Genomic DNA, 17,673 nt, shown 5'->3' with positions numbered 1-17,673 from the left:
GTATAACCACTGGCCTTGTTATACAGTATGAGAGGAACCAGTACAGGCTTCTTTGTGTAATGTCATAAACAGCAGAATGCTTTTTACAGGGTTGAATAATCTAGTTCGCATTCAATAGCATATAGCCACAAGAAAAAGCAATTAGACAGGACAGCAGCATTTCCAGTGACATTTTTAGGGACCTGCTGAGTTGATGCATCTAAGCAAGATGAGCACACAAGTTAGAAAGAGACTGCTGGTGTTTGAAAGGCTTGTGGAAAGGGGTACGAGGTACATGCGTTCGAGTGGGTGCCTTGAGGGGGCGGCACGGACAGTTTTGAAGACGCTGGCTGTACGTAGAGGGGCCGAGGAGGTGGCCTTCCCTGCCCACACAGGAGTGTGTGCTTCGAGTCCCCTCCTGGGACCCCAAGCCAACTCATGCAGGCCGGCTCTCAGGCCTCGCCACGGCCAGCGGCCAGAGAGGTGAGACTTGGGCAGACCAAAGAGGAGTCCTCCTAAGAATGTAGACAAGGGATAGCTTTTGCCTCTTGTTTTCATGGGGCTTGCCATGTTCGGCGAATAACGTGAACCCTGTGGCTATTAGTCATCACAGAAAATACAATAAAGAAAAAAATAAAAACTTCTGGTATTGGGGAAATTCCCATGACGGTGTGAGGATTTATGGAGGAGGGAGAACGTACTTCTGCTATGAAATGCTGAGCTGCACATGGAAATTTTTAGGCAGTGTTTGAAGTACGACCTTTTTCTTGGTATTTGTGCATCATGTGTGCATCAGAAGTCCTCTTCCAGCCTCACACTTCAAGAGACAATAGTGAAACCTGGAATCATTCATTTAAAAGTCTCTCTCAAGTAATGAAGTCACAGTTTAGTTTTTTAGACCCTCCTGTGCCAATGTTAATCCCAAGTGAAATATACTTGCTATTGCTGAGAAAGTAGCCTGAGTAAAATGACACCTACTATCTTTAAATTAGAGAAAATCCAGCCTGTGCATCAAATCCCAGCTGTCCTGCCACCGTGTGACACTTTGTGGTCTGCGTCGTAATGCATCCCTGTTTTGGAGAACTCCTCCCCTTAGGTGTGCCTCTACATCTCGGCAGAGCAGTGCGCGTGCGGCCCTGAAGCAGGGTTGTTTAAGGGACTCAGAGGTGACTGTGGGGCAGGCAGACCTGGGCTTAAAGCCCAGCGTCACCACTCGTGAGCTCTGTGACCTGGGCTGAGTTCTCTTCCACCCGTAAGCCTCGGTTTCATCATCTGAAAAATGAGGATAATATTCCCTACTTCATAGGATTGTTGTTATGATAAATAAGATAATGTATGTTAAGTGCTTAGCATAGTCTGGTAAATAGAAGCTCTAAATAAATAGTAGCCATTTTTATTATTGTTATTGTTGAATCATTTCAAATTAATTTTTATAGTAAATTTTTTTAACAAGTAAAAAAATTTTTTCCCTAGGAGTGATGCTTGCCACCTGCCAGTATTTTCCCCCTCATTAGTGTCAGCCCCTAGGTTTGTTCTGTCATCCTTATTTTAGTGCCTAAACTGTGTGCCAGGGCTGTGGGGCTGACCCAGAGAGAAGCAGCCTCTGAGCAGATCACAGGCCAGAGAGGGAGAAAGAGGTACTGAAAACTGCCGTTGCCCAAATTCAGGGGAGACAACTTGCTCTGCTGAGGGAGTTGGGAAAGTCTTGCAAGGATGTAAGGCTTGAACTGAAATATGAAGGATGGAGAGGTATTGTCCAGGCAGAGAAGAGGAGCAAAACCGCTCCAGGCAGAAGGACTCTTAGTAGAGGAGAAATACAATGACATTGTTTCTTCAGAAGTTTGCTTCAAGAGTCTTCTCCCAATGGGTAAAAGCCTGACTGCCTTCTCCCCTCTTGGGATCTAGGAAGATCTGAAAAAGCTGCCACACGGTATTTGGGAGGAGGGTAGCAGGGCTAGGGACGGTGACTACGTTTTTCTGAACAGATCCTACTTCAGGCTTTTTACGTGGCTCACCTGCATGTCAGGGAGAAGCTAGCGGAGCACGTGCCCTGCAACCATAGCCCAGAGGCCCAGGTGGGGTTCGAATGTAGGTGTCTCTGCCTCAAAGCCTAGGTGCCTTTACACCACAAGGGGTCAAACCTCAGTGTCCCCAGAGACCAGGCGGGCACCGCAGCCTTGGCTAGGCAGTAGAGCCTCCCCACGTCAGATTCAAGACATTTTATAGATTCAAAACGTTTGGGGGCCAAAGAAAACTAGATATGAGAACCAGATTCAGTCTGCAAGTATAGCCATATCTTGGGAGTCTTTTTTTCATTAACATTTTAGTTGACTATTGCTGCCATATTTTCATTCCAGTGTCTTACACTTAGCGATCATCCACCTTCACGCCCAGCTTGTGAGGGATCTGCTAGAAGTCACGTCTGGTTTGGTTTCTGATGACATTATCAACATGAGAAATGACCTCTACCAGGTAAGCGGGAACATTAAGGAGACGACTGAAGACAGATCCCTCGCTTGTATGCGCATGTGTGTATTGTGTTATTTCCAATAATGTTACCAGTAGCAAAAATACAACAGAACATCTTTGTAGATAATATCCTGAATGTTCTTGTATGAGTCAGAATCCCTGATCTGTGGGTATAATAGCAATCCCCCACAATGCAACTCAGCATCCTGCGGGGAAGGCAAACTTTAAACTTTAGAAATCTGTCAGAGTTGATCCACTTTAGAGGGAGAACCTAGAGTAAATGCGTCACATCTGTCAAGAAAAATAGAATTGAAAAAAAAATTGTTTGAAAAGCCAATAATTTACAAGAATCTTGAAGTCTGCTGAAACATTTTGACAACATCTAGATTAAATGTATATCAAACAAAGGGTACTAAAATCAGAATACTAAAAGGTTAAAAAGTTGCTTGAGGAGGAAAAAGTTCTTACAGAAACAGAAAGACAGCTCCAAGTGAGGAAAACAGGGAACACCAAAGAGTTTTGCCCAGATCAGCTTTAAATAGAAATTAGGTGGCTCGCAAGCAACGTGAGGAGCTCTGTTGCACTGGCCTTCAGGCACTGCAGCGAGAGGCGTTAGCTGGGGACTGGTGGGGCTGCCTGCTGGGCGCATGCAGATCGCAGGTGAGGAAAGGAGATGGAGACTGCTGGATACTGGGTGTGGGGAGCCAGGAGGCCTGGGCCAGCCTCCCTGGGCTAAGGGCCTCCCTAGGAGGAGGCTGGTAGGGTTCCGCCATCCAGGGCTGCGAACCCCGCCCCCCCAGGCACTTTCCCCTCCTGCTGTGCCTTTCCCTGCCCCGCTAGTCTTTGTACCAATCTCCTGGTCTCGCCCCCTTCTCAGCTTTGCTGTTTTCTCCTTCCCTTCACTCAGCCCACAGTGACCTCCCAGTCCTCCTTGGCCTAAATGCTAACAATTGAATCGGATGCCCAGTTCAAGCACACCTCTCACTCGAAAAATATGGGCCACAGTCTTGTATAATTATTTGTACAGTAAAGGTGCCTGCTTCAGTCTCAATTTTTAAAGCAGGTGAAGCGAATCATGTTTATTTCCTCAAAGCAAAAGCACTACAACGTTTACGTGTAGCTCTCAATAGACTTTTGTCTGTGAATACTTGTTTCCTAATAAGGGGAAATAACAATTTCCCATTGGAGTTGGGCTGCAGGCTTCTTCTCTGGCCATAATGCTTAATGTCAAAGGAAAGATGAAGTCGGGGTTCTTCACTGACTCATAAATAAAATAACTGGGATGAGGCCTGATTTTAGACACACGTGTGAAGGATATCTTCTTCAGATTTTCATGCCACTTTCGGGGTTGTTGGTCTTTGGAAAGTCATTTGGTCCATAAAGCTTGACTCTCTGGCTCCTTTTCACCATCACAAGTGTACAAATAAAACCAGGAACGGAGGTCATCGCCTCTCCGTCCTCCTTTTAGACTACTCGACTTCACAGCCTGTAGGCTAGATTCAGGCAGTGACTTGTTTTTCTGTTTATGAATAGGACCTGCAAAGGAGGTGGCACGACAGGATTAGTCGTTGTGATTTATGATGTGCTAAACTCCTGCTGGATCATTTGGTTACACACATAGAGACTCTCCAGTGTGCTAGAGACCAAACCCTGAAACCAGCACTTTTGACACTTGTGCATCTTCTGATGTGGGGACTCTCAGGAGAATCCGGGTCCATTTTCCCCCTCCTTTCCACTACCCTCATTAATGGGCAAGGATTCTGGGTCACCTGGTGTGCCTCCAGCACACACCCAGTGGCAACTCTGATTTGAGAACTAGAAAAGGCTAAGATGTGGACTCCCGTCTATCTATTGTAAAGGTTCTCTGTTAACTATCCTTGATGGGAAGCCACACAGTTCTCTAAGTAATTTCACTTATTTGGCAATTGTCTTAAACATTCTCCCAAAATACCTTTCACTAGTCTTAGTACCTTTCTGTGGACATCTGTTACGATTAAATCTCTCTCCCCACCCACCCTCTAGAGACACCTTCAAAATAATCCAAGTGCATAGAGTTAGAACTTTTCTCAATTTCAGACACGGATTCCCCTTAAACCCTATTTTCCTCTCCATCCCCTTCCCCCCAACACCGACAACCACTGGTGTGTTTGATATGGATTGTTTCATTTGCATATGTTCCTATAAAACACTAGTGGGTTTTTTGTGCATATGTTTTTTCTTTTATGCTTTTAATTATTATAAATATAATATATATTCATAGTTTTTTATATGGTTCCTGAAGATATACATTGGAGAATCGAAGTTGCCCTCCCTGGCAGCATACAGGTCTTCCCAGCCCCACTCCCAAATGTAACTACTGTGTTTGCAAGTGTTTCCCAGGAATTGGCTACGTAAACGTATACACTTTAAATAGATATTTTAGTATACTCCACACACAATCCACATTATATTATATGTACATTGTATATATAATTACATATATCTAATTGCTCTGCATTAACCTTTAATTTTTAATTTGATGTAATTATAGATTCATAGGTGGTTGCAAAAAAATGTACCACGAAGCCCAATGTACGCTTCCCCCAGCTTCCCCCAATGGCAGTATCTTGTATAACTACAGTACAGTATCAAAACCAGGACATTTGACATTGATACATCCACAGACCTTATTCAGGTCACACCAGTTGTAATGCACTCATTTGTATGTGTCCATACAGTTCTTCTTACATGTATTTTAAAATACTTAAGTGGCTTTGTGCTACATCACTATATTTCTGCCTTTGCTATTTATGGGATTTATCCATGCATCTGTGTATACAGCTAGTTCGTTGTTTCTACTCCTGCAGAGAATCCCATAGTAGACATCTTCCACCTGTAATGTACCTGTTCCCCAGCAGTGGCCACTTAACCAATTTCTTGCTTCCACCTCTATGGACAATACTACAGTGAATGTCCGCACTCATGTCCCTTTGTGGATTTGTGTCACTCAGATATATATGCTGGGGCTTTTGTATTTGTATTTGTATACTTGGCTCTGCAGAATGTCTGCATAAGTCCACGTGCCAACAGGCATAGCATAAGGATTCCTGGATGCCCAGATTGTGTCATTGTTTAAGATATAATCCTGGGGTTTAAGATCTAAGCCTGAAATATCATAGAAAACCTTTGGTGGGACCTTGGGAGAAAACTTTTAATAAAAAAACTCTCATTCATGGTAAGCGAATTTCTATGATGTGAAAAAAATTACATTAAAACTACAGATAATTCCTATCTCTGCATGGTATAACATCTTATAATCTCAGATCTTCTTATTTGCAATCTCATTCTCTTTCTCATCTCCCTAAATCGCATTTCTGATTAATAAACAAAGCTTTTATTTACTTATTTATTTTTTGAGAAGAAGGCTCTGGGCTACAATATCCAGAGTTTTGAGGACATCGTTCCATTTCAAGCTAGGGTATAGTCCTAAAAGATGAAAAAACTGAGGGAGAGTGTAAATTTGGCTAAAAATCCTGTCTGGTTTCTGCCACAGTAAATAATCCCTGTTGCTGAGGTTGAGTGGCCCGAGCAGCTTGGCTCCAGCTCGCGTGTGCTGCTGCTGCCCTGCTTCAGCCAGGATGTTGGTGGCTCCCCTGCTGCCCTGCTCCAGCCAGTCCCTGCTTCCTGAGAGGGAAAGTTTAGGCAAATTGTCACTAGACAGGCTGGATTTCACAGGCGCCTGTGAAATAGGCTGATTTGTATCAAATGTATTGCTTTTCTCTGTCTGCGACCTCAGTTCTTTGAAAGATGCTTTCGTGATTGTGTTTGTCTTACTCGTTTTGAAACAGGCAGTTTTCAAAACATCTCATTTGCACTCACCGAGGTCCTGCTTTGTGGGCAGGGTCATCCAGTAGACTGTCCACATGCCTGTTGGTGTCAACAGCTCAGCTCGTCTGTTCAAGGAGCCCTCTCAGTGAGGTCCTCCCATTGTCCTGCTCATGGCGTCCAGGACCCTTTGACACCCTTTGTGAAATGGAGGTGGGAGAGGTCTACCGATCAGTCTCATGGAGCCAGTCCATGGAACAATATGTTTTAATTTAGCAAATTTATTTTCCATGTCAGTATAGAAAGACAGCACCTTTGTTAACTGCCTTCTATTGGGTAGTTCATTTAAACTTCTCCAGTAAAACCATTGCCTTGATTTGATTTGTTAACATATGGAATTATCAGCTGAAGAGAGAGTCCTACTAGAAATTCAAGAAAACTAAATTTACTAATAGCTGAGTTACATATCAATCAGTGGACTCCAATGAGAAACAAGAAAGCTATTAAGAATTGTAAATATAATAATTGAATGACTGAATGTTAGTCCAGCATACATACTTCATCAGCACACAGCATGGAACAGGGGGTAACTAATTTGCAAAGGTGAGGAGTTACTCTGGGAATGGGTAATGGCCCCACAGTGTGACTTCACCTGTGCAGTGGCAGCTAATAAGCCGCTGGGTTACAAGTGTTTGCCACTGACCAGTGTATCTCCTGCCCCTTCTGCGCCCCCCAGACGCCCTTGCATTTGGCAGTGATCACCAAGCAGGAAGCTGTGGTGGAGGACTTGCTGCGGGCCGGGGCCGACCTGAGCCTTCTGGACCGCTTCGGTAACTCTGCTTTGCACCTAGCTGCCAAAGAAGGACATGATAAAATTCTCGGTATTTTACTCAAGCACAAAAAGGCAGCACTACTTATCAACCACCCCAATGCGGACGGTAAGAGACCATCGCACATCATAGTAGAACCTTCTCTATCTGCCTTCTAAACAATTGATAGGTATTTGATAAATGTGTGCTATTTGATTTGCACTCAGAGGTGCTTTCCTTAGTCACCTAGAGTTCATCATCTGTTGTGGAAATGTCTGTTGCTCACCATACCTAATTCCTTTAAAGATGACTTGGAATAGTTAGGAGGAGGAGAAAGCAGAGGCCAGAGCAGACACTGGTCTTGAGGTGTGGAAAGCATCGCTCACTCGGAGAATGTTTATTTGCTCTCAGCGTCTCCTGAGAATGTAAAAGGGAACTGCAGCTTTACCTGCAGAGGGTAGGCTTGCAGCGCCCGTAAAGACTGTCTGGAGTAGAGACTCAGTGCTGGAGGCCCGAAACCGGCAGCAGACCCTGCACTGCTCCGGTTGTGCCATTTCCTTAGGCTTCACCGAAGGGCATCTTGTGAGCAGCCTTCCTCCCGCCCCCTCCCCGTGACTGTCCCTGTGCTTGGGCTGCAGGTCTGAATGCCATTCACATAGCCATGATGAGCAACAGCATGCCGTGTCTGCGGCTGCTGGTGACTGCCGGGGCGGACGTCAACGCCCAGGAGCGGAAGTCGGGGCGCACGGCGCTGCACCTGGCTGTGGAGCGGGACAACATCTCCCTGGCCGGCTGCCTGCTCCTGGAGGTGAGGGATGCACGGATCTGCCTTTGCATTAAATTCCCAAGGAGGATTTAGGAAAAACCGTGCAGAGCACGATGGTAGGAATGCTATCCAGCTTTTCTCCTTACATTCAGCTCTGCTTATTTACTCTCTTCGCGAGGCTTCCAAGGCGCCACTTCCGGCATTCCTGTCACCACTTGCCCAGCCTCTCTACCTGGGGAGCTCTTCAGTGGCAGGGCCTGCCCCAGATAGAAGCTGGGCGAGTAGGATGACCCAAGGGGCTGTGCAGACAGGGGAGGTGGTGACTGAAGGGCTGGAGAACCTTTGACTGACCCTCGTCTGTGTGGGCTGGGTTTTAGGGTGAAGCCCATGTTGACAGTACCACCTACGATGGAACTACACCCCTGCACATAGCGGCCGGGAGAGGGTCTACCCGGCTGGCCGCTCTCCTCAAAGCAGCAGGTAAGGCGGCCTGGCAGTGAGGGATGGAAACTGTCATCGGGAACCAGACCCAACTCGGCAGAGCAGCTGTGTGGCCTTCGTCCGTCACAGACGCGCTGCTGGTGGGCAAGAGTGAGGAAGAGATCTGTGGCCCTCAACTGAACTGCTGTGAAGCCGCTCCTCCCACCAGGGATCCTGGGCTTCATCCTGATAGGCGTGTTAGCTTTTACTCCCTCATTCACCTGTTTGTCTTGGGTTTTGCTTGTTTCAGTCAACTCCTATGACAAGAGATCTTCTTAAAGTTGAGTTTAATTTCTTACAGAAGTCTGAGCAGTGCCAGCCTCAGATCATGTCAGAAGTTCCCAGAGGAAAAAATTTATTGATGTAAAAAATAATTTTAAAACTTCCTTTGCAAGAAAGGTTTCTTAAAAGTTGAAATAATAGGAAAAAACCAGTGGTCGTGTATTGGTACTGTCATGTGCGAGGCACTAAAAACGGTGAGCGTTCATTGGCCTTACTATGTCCCAGGCACTGTGCTGGGCACTTTACACGCACTGTCTCACTTAATCCACAGCAGCCCTTTGAGATAAGTACCATCGTTATTATTCCCATCTTAAAGCCGAGGAGACAGACTGCAGGGACTTCTGATCCCTGTGCCACGGTCCCGTAAGTGGCACAGCTAGGAGTCACACCATGTCCGTCTGAACTTCCAGACTTCCTTCTCTGCTGTTTGTCTCCCCGCCCTCCCTCAAGGATTTGCAGGTGTTGGTCCATTTAATCCTCTAGTCCTGTGAAGTATGGAAAATTATTCCTGGTCATCCTTGAATCTCTATTGCCTTGTATATTTAGAACCTCAAAAAATGTTTAATGAAATTAGTATCTCGAGTCTTCCCTAATATCTGCTTTACTTTAGAGGTTATTAAATTTTTTTTAGAAAGTAAATGCTTCATAAATTAAGAAAACAGAGCGAGTTAAATACCTTAAAAAACTGAGTCTCGGAAGATGTAGGAACCTTTTCTTTGGGGGCACTACATTTTTCTGGCAAGTAAAATCATATCCAAAAACCATATCCCCCTCCAAAATATCTCTTTTCTTTTCTCCTTTGTCAAGCTGAGCTTTCTCTGTAACAAGAGCAGTGCATATGTGAATAGTTTAGGAGGTCACTGGTTATAATTAAGAACTGCCTTCAGACAAGAACCCTTTCAAAAATGCTTTATCTTGAATTCTCAGTATCCTATGAAAGGAGTAGCAAGTAACAGTTTCTCTACTATATAAAGGAAGAAATTCTGGTGACAAACCTGGTCCTGAGCTCAAAGTCATGAAGGTCACTGAAGGAACAGACATAGATCAGCCTCTCGTCTTCGGTCCTGTAAATTGTTCGTCTTAGTTTCCCCACGGTTTTCATGGTCAAGTGAAAGCCACTGCCTATAGATCAGACTAGGACTGGGAGAATGGAATCAGAAATGACACGAAGATCCTTCTCTGACTCTCATTTTCTGCTCTCCTGTTAGTGAAGTTGGCACAAATCAAGTGTTCTCCCAGCAAGAGAAAAACAAGTCCTTCCCCAAAGGGTGTTCTGAACTGACCGCTCTTCACCAGGCGCCGGGCTAGACTCTTGTGAAGACAGTCTCTGGGCCTGTGAGAAGTAACTCCAACTCTCGTCTTTGCATTACTTTGGTGTTTTCTTGCTGCAGGTTAAGGAACAGACTAGATTTTCCAAGATCGGCCCTAAATTTTTCAGTAACTATACATCCAAGGAGAAGGTGTCTTCAGTGTTTTTTGTGTAACGATCAGGGCCCTGGTGGTGCCGTCCTCAGGAATGAAACTGAACACGTTCTTGCTGCACAGAAGCATCTTTGTTCTTTAGAGCAAGTGGGTGAAGAGGCTGAGAAGTGGGCAATGGCGGGCGTGAATCTGAACATTTAGGACCTTGATCCTGAGGAGCGCCCCCTCCCTGTAAACCGCTGTCGTTAGTCCTCAGAGTAAAGATGCATCGTTCAGTTGAAAACTATCCTATAGAGTTAAGTGTGAGAGTTAAGTCTTTTGTTTTTGAAAGTGTCCTTGGCTGTATAGGATATCATCAGACAGCTTTATAGTCAAAATAAATTAGAATTTAAAAGAAGTTCTCTGAATATTTCAGTGGAAACATGTTTCCGTATTAAAATGTACCCAGGTAATTGCTTCTAGTAGCTACTGTGCTGTGCCTTTAGAAATGTGACCCCTGCGGGCAGTTAGAAGTTGACCAAGATCTGGGTTTACCTAATGCTGGGTAACTTGACTTCTCAGGAGCAGACCCCTTGGTGGAGAACTTCGAGCCTCTCTACGACCTGGATGACTCTTGGGAAGAGGATGGAGAGGACGAAGGAGTCGTGCCTGGAACCACACCCCTAGACATGGCCGCCAGCTGGCAGGTCAGTGTGGCTCCAGTCTGTTTGACGGCAGCTCCTGAGAGAGCTAATGGTTCAGGAATGCCAGAACAGATGGTCTTCCTGGGTCTTCTTGCCCCAAAGCACGTGCCTTTTGGTTTTTAAAAAAGTCAACTTGTCAAAAGACGTATTAACCTTGAAAAGCCTATCCATGAAAGATCGAGGTCAGCGGAGTTCTGAGTGTGAAAGTGTGTGCCTGGTCAGATCAGAATTAAGCTGTGAGAGAGGGTCAGACAGGAGAAAAGGCAAAATTCACCTTCGAGTGCCACATCCTGAACTCACACCAGAATCATTCCCATCCAATCTCTGAGGCTAGATAAGTGTTATGATTTACTTAAAACTTTGGTAAGTGATTTCTGAACATAAAAAGAAACAGAGGATTCTTCTGAGGATTTCAATAAATACAAGCAGAGTAACCAGACTTAAAGCCTTCCTCAAAACTCCCCAATGGCCTGAGATCTGAAGGTGAAATGCAGTCACCAGGCCTTCCCGGCCCAGGGGGAGGAGGCAGAGGCAGAAGGCGGGCAGCATCCAGGTCTGCGACACAACAGAGTCGGCTTTCTCAGGGGCCAGTGCTGCTGCGCATCCAAAAACGGCTCGTCTGCCTCCCCATGGCCAGGCAGGCTGCAGTGCTGAGGGACCCTGGCAGAATGACCACAGGGTTCTCCTTCTCTGCTGAGCCCCTGGCTTCCCAGAAGCCTCAGCACAGAACCCAGAAAGATAACCCACTTCAGTGACCCCATGATGTCCTCAGCTGGGTCAGCCAGAACGAAGTGACGGCAGAGAACACAGGAGGGCTTCCTGAGCTGTGGAATTTTTTTTTTCTTTTAATCTGAGACCTTTCTGGCCCCTCAGTTAAAATGTAGATAGTGCTAGAAGGCTAACGCCAAGCCTTGTGAGCATTTCTACACCTCAGTTTGAGCAAGTTTATAAAATTCATTCTCATAAGCCTTTTCCTGGGGGTGTGGGGACAGCGAGGGAGCACAGTGTCACAGCTCTGAGGCAGCTCTGCCCTCACCCTGGCAGTCAGGGACACGTCACTTCCCAACGACTCTGACCAGCTCGTGGCTGATTTGGTCCGCACGTCTGCCTCTGTCCTGCAGAAGGACCATGGCCCTGGCTCTCGGTGGGGTTGGGCTGCGTCCTCCTCCCCGCCTCACACAGCCCCTGCAGAACACAGCCGCCCGGCCCCAGAGGGCACTGGGACTGCCTCCTGGGCGATGGCACTGACTCCTTTCCAGTCCTCCATCTTTAGGGTGCTAGACCCCTAAGGAGGACATGCTGAGTTCTTTATTACAAAGAAACAGGTTCTCTTCCTGGTCTCTTTAATGTGTAATGTTTCCCCATGTTTTTCTTCTCCCTCAGGTATTTGACATATTAAATGGGAAACCCTATGAGCCCGAGTTTACATCAGATGATTTACTGGCACAAGGTGAGCTGCAGTGGAAACAGGTTCTCTTACCCAGTGTTGTCTCCGTGCTGTTGATTAAAGAGGCTGAGGGAGAACCGGCCTTATCCAGGGTGTACTGTGATTCTGCGGTGGCTTACTCAGAATCAAAAGATCCTGGAGGCATGCAAAGGAGACTGTCCGGCTGTGATCTCCCAGAACCAGCTGGCCTGCTGCTGACGTCAGGTCCAGGAGCTTGACTGCTTCCGTGGGCACGGGGCAGGCGGGTGTGATCACCCCAGCGAGGGCCTCTGGTCGCATGGGACAGCCGTGTTTCTTTTTCATTTCCTTTAGGAGACATGAAACAGCTGACTGAAGATGCAAAGTTGCAGCTCTACAAGTTGCTAGAAATCCCTGATCCAGACAAAAACTGGGCCACTCTGGCACAGAAATTAGGTCTGGGGATACTAAATAATGCCTTCCGGCTGAGTCCTGCCCCGTCTAAGACTCTTATGGACAACTACGAGGTAACACACCATCTCACGCTCTTAACCATGTTTACTTGACTCTGTTAACAGCACTGTCTGGGGCCCGGTCCCCTTCTCTCTCCCTGAACTCTGAGGAGCAGGATCAGTCCTTCCCCTGTCCTGGGAGGGAGGCCCCTGCCAGAGTGGAGGCCACCTTCCTAAGAGGGCTCTGCTCAGTTACCGTGGGATTTTCCGAGTCTCCAAAGCCCTTGAGATTTCCTGCGAAGATGCTACTTAGACAGCAGGGCGGTCCCAGGACCTTGATCCCCTGAACAGACTCGATCAACATGCCTCTCTTCCACCCCCAAGGGCACGCCTTGGTCCTGTGTCGGGACACGGAATCAGCTTTCTGTGAGGTGGCTGCAGGAGGAGCCACTCCCTGGGAGGCTGTAGTTTCTGAAACTGAAAGGTAGAAGAACATGGGCTGAAATGATTCTCTGTTGAAGATTTCGTTGTTGGCTCCTGTTTCTCAGTGGTTTTCAGAGCTTCGGCTTCGGCGGACATACTGCGTGAGCGTCCCTCCAGGCAGAGTTTCACTGCCTCAGCACTTCTGTCTCTGCTCTGTGATTTCCTGAGTGATCTTTGAGGTGAAACAGGAAACTCGATTCAAAGACAGTGCGTTTTCTAGCCGCTCTTCACTCCGACCTTTCCAGGACGGCCGGCTCGCAGCCTGGCAGAGGGAGGCGCGTGGCGTTGCGTCTTCAGCCTGCCTGGCTGTTCCTTGCAAAGGTTTGAACACAAGCACATCCTCTTTCTTCCTTTCTTTCTCGCAGGTCTCTGGGGGGACGATAAAAGAGCTGGTGGACGCCCTGAGACAGATGGGCTACACAGAAGCAGTTGAAGTGATCCAGGCAGCATTCTGCACCTCAGGAACCGCAGCCCCCAGCCCAGTGACGACCACCTCCCAGGCCCCCTCGCTGCCTCTCGCACCTGCCTCCACAAGGCAGCAAATAGGTAAAGAAAACAGACAGAAAGGCAGTTGAGACCTTCTCCTGCTCCCCAGGCTGCTGCCTTCAGTCTCTTGGGATAGGGACGTCTCCCCCACCGTGATGATCTCCTGAATACACTGTGCTGTCTGTCTGTCTCCCCCCGGGGCCCACAGAGTCTACCTTCCCCCACTCCTGACACCACCGTTCAGGTGAGGGGCTGTCCCCAGGAACAATCACATTGACACATGAGTTACTTAGATTCACAGTAAACACGAAAAACATGATGTGGTGGTTAAGATAAATATTATTTCTCTAACTTCTTAAATTTAAAAAACAGAGAGACAAATGTGGAGACCAAGGTTTATGGGATTCCCACGCCATGGGTGGATGCTGTGATTTTTGCTGCCCGCCACCCTCGGTTCCTCAGCCTCCTCCCTGCCAGGGTCTTCTCCTTCTCCCTTCAGCCTTTCCCCGTTCCACTGGCCTTGTCTCCCACTGCCTTTAGTACCATCCCACCTAAAACACACAAGGTACCGGACTCTCAGCACAGCCCAGTAATCCTATTATTTCCCTTTAAATTTACTCTCCCACTCTCTAAACAACCATTTCATGCTCTCTTTCTAAATCCCCAACACCCCTTCCCTCTCCCTGCACATCCACTGTCCTCACCTCACACTCCCTTGAGAGCTTAGAAACATCTAGAACTCTCTCATGTTTGCCCATCAGATCACCAGCCCACCTGCTGCTGTGCCCAGCTGTGCACCTTCCCTCCAGGTTCCATGGATTAAGTGTTTGCACCCTAGGTGGAGAGCTGCTCTCCCTCCCAGCCCGGCCGTCACCATGGCCAGGTCGCTGCTCCTCGAGTTCTTGCCTCTCTCTCCTGCATGAGCAGCTTCTCCTTCCCGACCCGATCACTTCGCAAGCATGCTGTCATTTCCCTCGTCTTTCCAAAAGAAAACAAACAAACAGAAAAAAACACTCCCTTGATCCCACATCCCCCATAGCTACAGCCCAATTTTTCTGTTCCCCAACCAAGCAAAGCTTTCAGAAGACTTTTTTAGAGTTGTTCTTCCCTTGTCCTCACTGTGTCTCCTCTCCTTGACCCCTGCAGTCGGCTCCACTAGGCCTGCTGTCGGCACGATTACCAGTATCTGGTCAGATCTCGTCACCATCCTTCTCAGCTTCTTGACCGCTCCCAGCATGTCGCAGTCGACCACTCCCTCCTGCTTCAAACAGGCCCCTCTTGGCTCTTCCACAGCACACTCACCTCGCTGCCTCCTTCACGCTCACCTTTTAAAGTCGCAGCCCTGTCTCCTCCTTACTCTCGAGGGATTCCTGATACCCCACCTGAACTCGGAACTGACCGTGTCCATCAGAAGCGCCCGCACTCCAGGAGGTTAGGACAGAGTCTAAGACTTGCCCACGAAGACCTCCTGGTGCTGACTGATGGTGGCGCACCCAGCCCGGCGAGTCTCCCCGTCTGCAGCAGCCACTCCCTCCAGTCGGCCGCATTGTCGCCTCAGATCCTGCGGCAGCTCCTAATCGGTCTCCCTGTCTCCAGGCTGGGCACCTCCCTTCAGTCCACTCTCTGCACAACACGTAGTGGGATTATTTTTAAAACTTAGTGAGATTCTGTTACTCCTCTTGTATACCCGCCAGTTCATTCATACATTCAACCAGTCTTTATTGAGCACATACTGTGCACCTCCCACTGTTTGAGGCTTTGAAGGGAAGGCAGTAAACAGTAGAGGCAACATCCCTTCTGTATCCATTCTCACTTTAAACATTGCTTTCACATGCCCTTCCTTCACCCCATCACCCTGCAGCTCCCTGGGGCTCCTTCTGTTCCCCCAGCTCACTGGTCTGATACAGCCTCAGGGCCTTTGAACCTGCTCTGCCCTCTCCCTGAAAAGATCCTCCCCTGCTGGCCCCTCCTGGCCATTGAGTTTCAGTACCAGTGTCACCTTGGGGAGTAGGGGTCGGGGCTGTACGTACTTGAGAAAGGAGCAGCACGTCCATAGAAAACAACTCAGACCTGTCTCGACCTGTGCTCCTTCTGTGCGCATAAACAAAGAAAGAGGAACATACTTATGTCTTAAAAAGCATTAAGCCCTTGATTAGTAGTTATTTTTAAAATACCTCAGAGTTCATAGTACATAATAGACACCCAATAAACATGTGGTGATTGAAGCAATCAGTCAGTCACAATCACCATGTCACTGCCATTGAAGTTGTCATATGCTAATGCTGAAAGATAGCATTTTGGTTAGTGTATATTAGAAGTCACTCTCTCCATACAGCAGATAATCCACATTGTTCAAATCTCTGAAGACACTTGTCAACAAGAATTCTACCTACATGTCCAGTAGAGACTCATTTTCATCAAAATACCTTATTTTTCTGTTACCAAAATGTCTCTGAGGCGGCGCATTGCGTTTACCAGCATAAGCGGCCCAGAGCGAGCTCATGTTTAGCCCCTAGGTCAGCAGTTTCCCCATCTGTAAAATAGGTGATACAGTGGTTGGAAACACACACCTGGTTTCTAAGAAAAAAAGGTGCACTTTGAGTCAAGAGAACTCAGAAAGGATTCTGATAAACACGAGGCTAGATTGCAAGAAGGAGATAGGGAAACCTTTGGCTAATTTTGATGTCTTCACAGCTTTCCTGTTACTGCCCCTCACCCTGCTGTGAGGGAGCGGGCGGCGTGGCAGGGGGTGGAGACTTGTGGCGACTAACGCCCAAAGTAGCCCGCAAGCTTTTCAGTGAGCCCGCTAGATGGGAGGGTGTGCAAGAGCGAGGGCTGCCCGGGCCCCAGTGAGTCCCTGCTTTCTCCTTACAGACGAGCTCCGGGAGGACAGCGTCTGTGACAGTGGCGTGGAGACCTCCTTCCGCAGACTCAGCTTCACGGAGTCTCTGACCAGCGGCAGCTCACTGCTAACTCTTAACAAAATGCCCCACGATTACATGCAGGAAGGACCTATAGAAGGGAAAATTTAGCCTGCTGGCAATTTCCAACAACATGTAAACCAAAGCTCTGAAATTCCACCACGCTGTCCAAGAGAAGGAAGGCCAAGTGCAGCCAAAGGTGCTCCAAGGAAACCACCTGCTTGGATCGTTCTGGACTCCATTCAAGGCCTTGGAGAGTTGGCTTCCTTCCCTGGCTCTTAGCTGAGTTTAATTGGGCTCGTTTACAGATAGTCTCTTGCAATCACGGCACCTGGCTGGGTTGAGGCCTCGCTGGGGTGCGGTGGCTTATTGAGCTTTACCAGCTGCTTTCTGTGGTCATCGCTGCTGTCCCTCTGCTGCATTCCCACTGTCACTAAAAGGTGTCGCAGTCCGCACCTGGTGTTCTCTCTGGCCGTCCAAGGCACACTTGTGCATTCAGATTAAGGATTAAGAAAAGGGATATTTTAAAATGAGTCACTTAGTATATAATAAAAAAAGGCCCCCTGCTTTTTCTGATCGGGTTATCTCTGTGATTTGAAAAAGAACATGTACATGTCAATATTTAAACATGGTTACAATCAGTGCTGGAAATGGTATTTTCCCCTTTTTCTGCATTTTGCTATTGTAAATATGTTTTTTTAGATCAAATACTTTAAAGGAAAAAATATTGGATTTATAAATGCTATTTTTTATTTTACTTTTATAATAAAAGGAAAAGCAAATTGATGCCCTCATCTTGTTTGATCTGTGCAGATACTTTTCTAAGATGATTCCTCGTAAGCACAGGGTCATTCCACAGCCCAGTTACCACATTCACATTTCCCTTTAGAATCAACTTGTTGACTGAGAGATGGGCCAAAAAATTATCAAAAGAAAAGTATTTTAACCTGAGATGAAAGCTTTGGGTTTGTCAAATCCTTGCTTGGCTCATCCCATGTAGGCGGTGTCACCTTACTTTCCTCCATCTCACGCAAAACTAGTCCTCCTCAGCCCTCAGCGTGTCCTCAGGGCCTCCGTGATACAAAGCGCTGACATTTCTGCATGCCAGAGGGTCTGCGACAAGAAGCCTTCCTGCGTGAAGCTTTGCTGAACTCTTCACTCAAAGAGTTGGAAATAAGGGAGGAGAAATGAAAAGTGTTTGAATGACGTGCTGTGGCAGACACTGAGAGGTG

The 17,673-nt window shown here is 47.3% G+C and overlaps 1 protein-coding gene across 2 annotated transcripts in view; it reads left to right on the top strand.

Annotated features, from left to right (window-relative positions):
* NFKB1 (nuclear factor kappa B subunit 1) overlaps positions 1 to 17,227 on the top strand; it is a 113,005-nt gene extending 95,778 nt beyond the window's left edge. The window contains exons 16-25 of one of the 2 annotated variants that reach the window (XM_044766389.2): positions 2,337 to 2,451; positions 6,989 to 7,190; positions 7,700 to 7,869; positions 8,205 to 8,307; positions 10,573 to 10,697; positions 12,078 to 12,144; positions 12,454 to 12,626; positions 13,400 to 13,580; positions 14,667 to 14,951; positions 16,395 to 17,227. In XM_044766389.2, the coding sequence (XP_044622324.1) occupies positions 2,337 to 2,451; positions 6,989 to 7,190; positions 7,700 to 7,869; positions 8,205 to 8,307; positions 10,573 to 10,697; positions 12,078 to 12,144; positions 12,454 to 12,626; positions 13,400 to 13,580; positions 14,667 to 14,951; positions 16,395 to 16,552 (1,579 nt within the window). In that variant the 3' untranslated portion in view covers positions 16,553 to 17,227. The remainder of the gene's footprint in view (positions 1 to 2,336; positions 2,452 to 6,988; positions 7,191 to 7,699; positions 7,870 to 8,204; positions 8,308 to 10,572; positions 10,698 to 12,077; positions 12,145 to 12,453; positions 12,627 to 13,399; positions 13,581 to 14,666; positions 14,952 to 16,394) is intronic. The other variant, XM_044766391.2, reaches the window with a different exon arrangement.
* Positions 17,228 to 17,673: the final 446 nt, after the last annotated feature.

Source organism: Equus asinus, chromosome 3 (assembly GCF_041296235.1).
Source record: "Equus asinus isolate D_3611 breed Donkey chromosome 3, EquAss-T2T_v2, whole genome shotgun sequence".
Classification (NCBI taxonomy): domain Eukaryota; kingdom Metazoa; phylum Chordata; class Mammalia; order Perissodactyla; family Equidae; genus Equus; species Equus asinus.
Note: the sequence above shows the minus strand (reverse complement) of the source record. Positions and strands in the feature narration are given on the sequence as shown.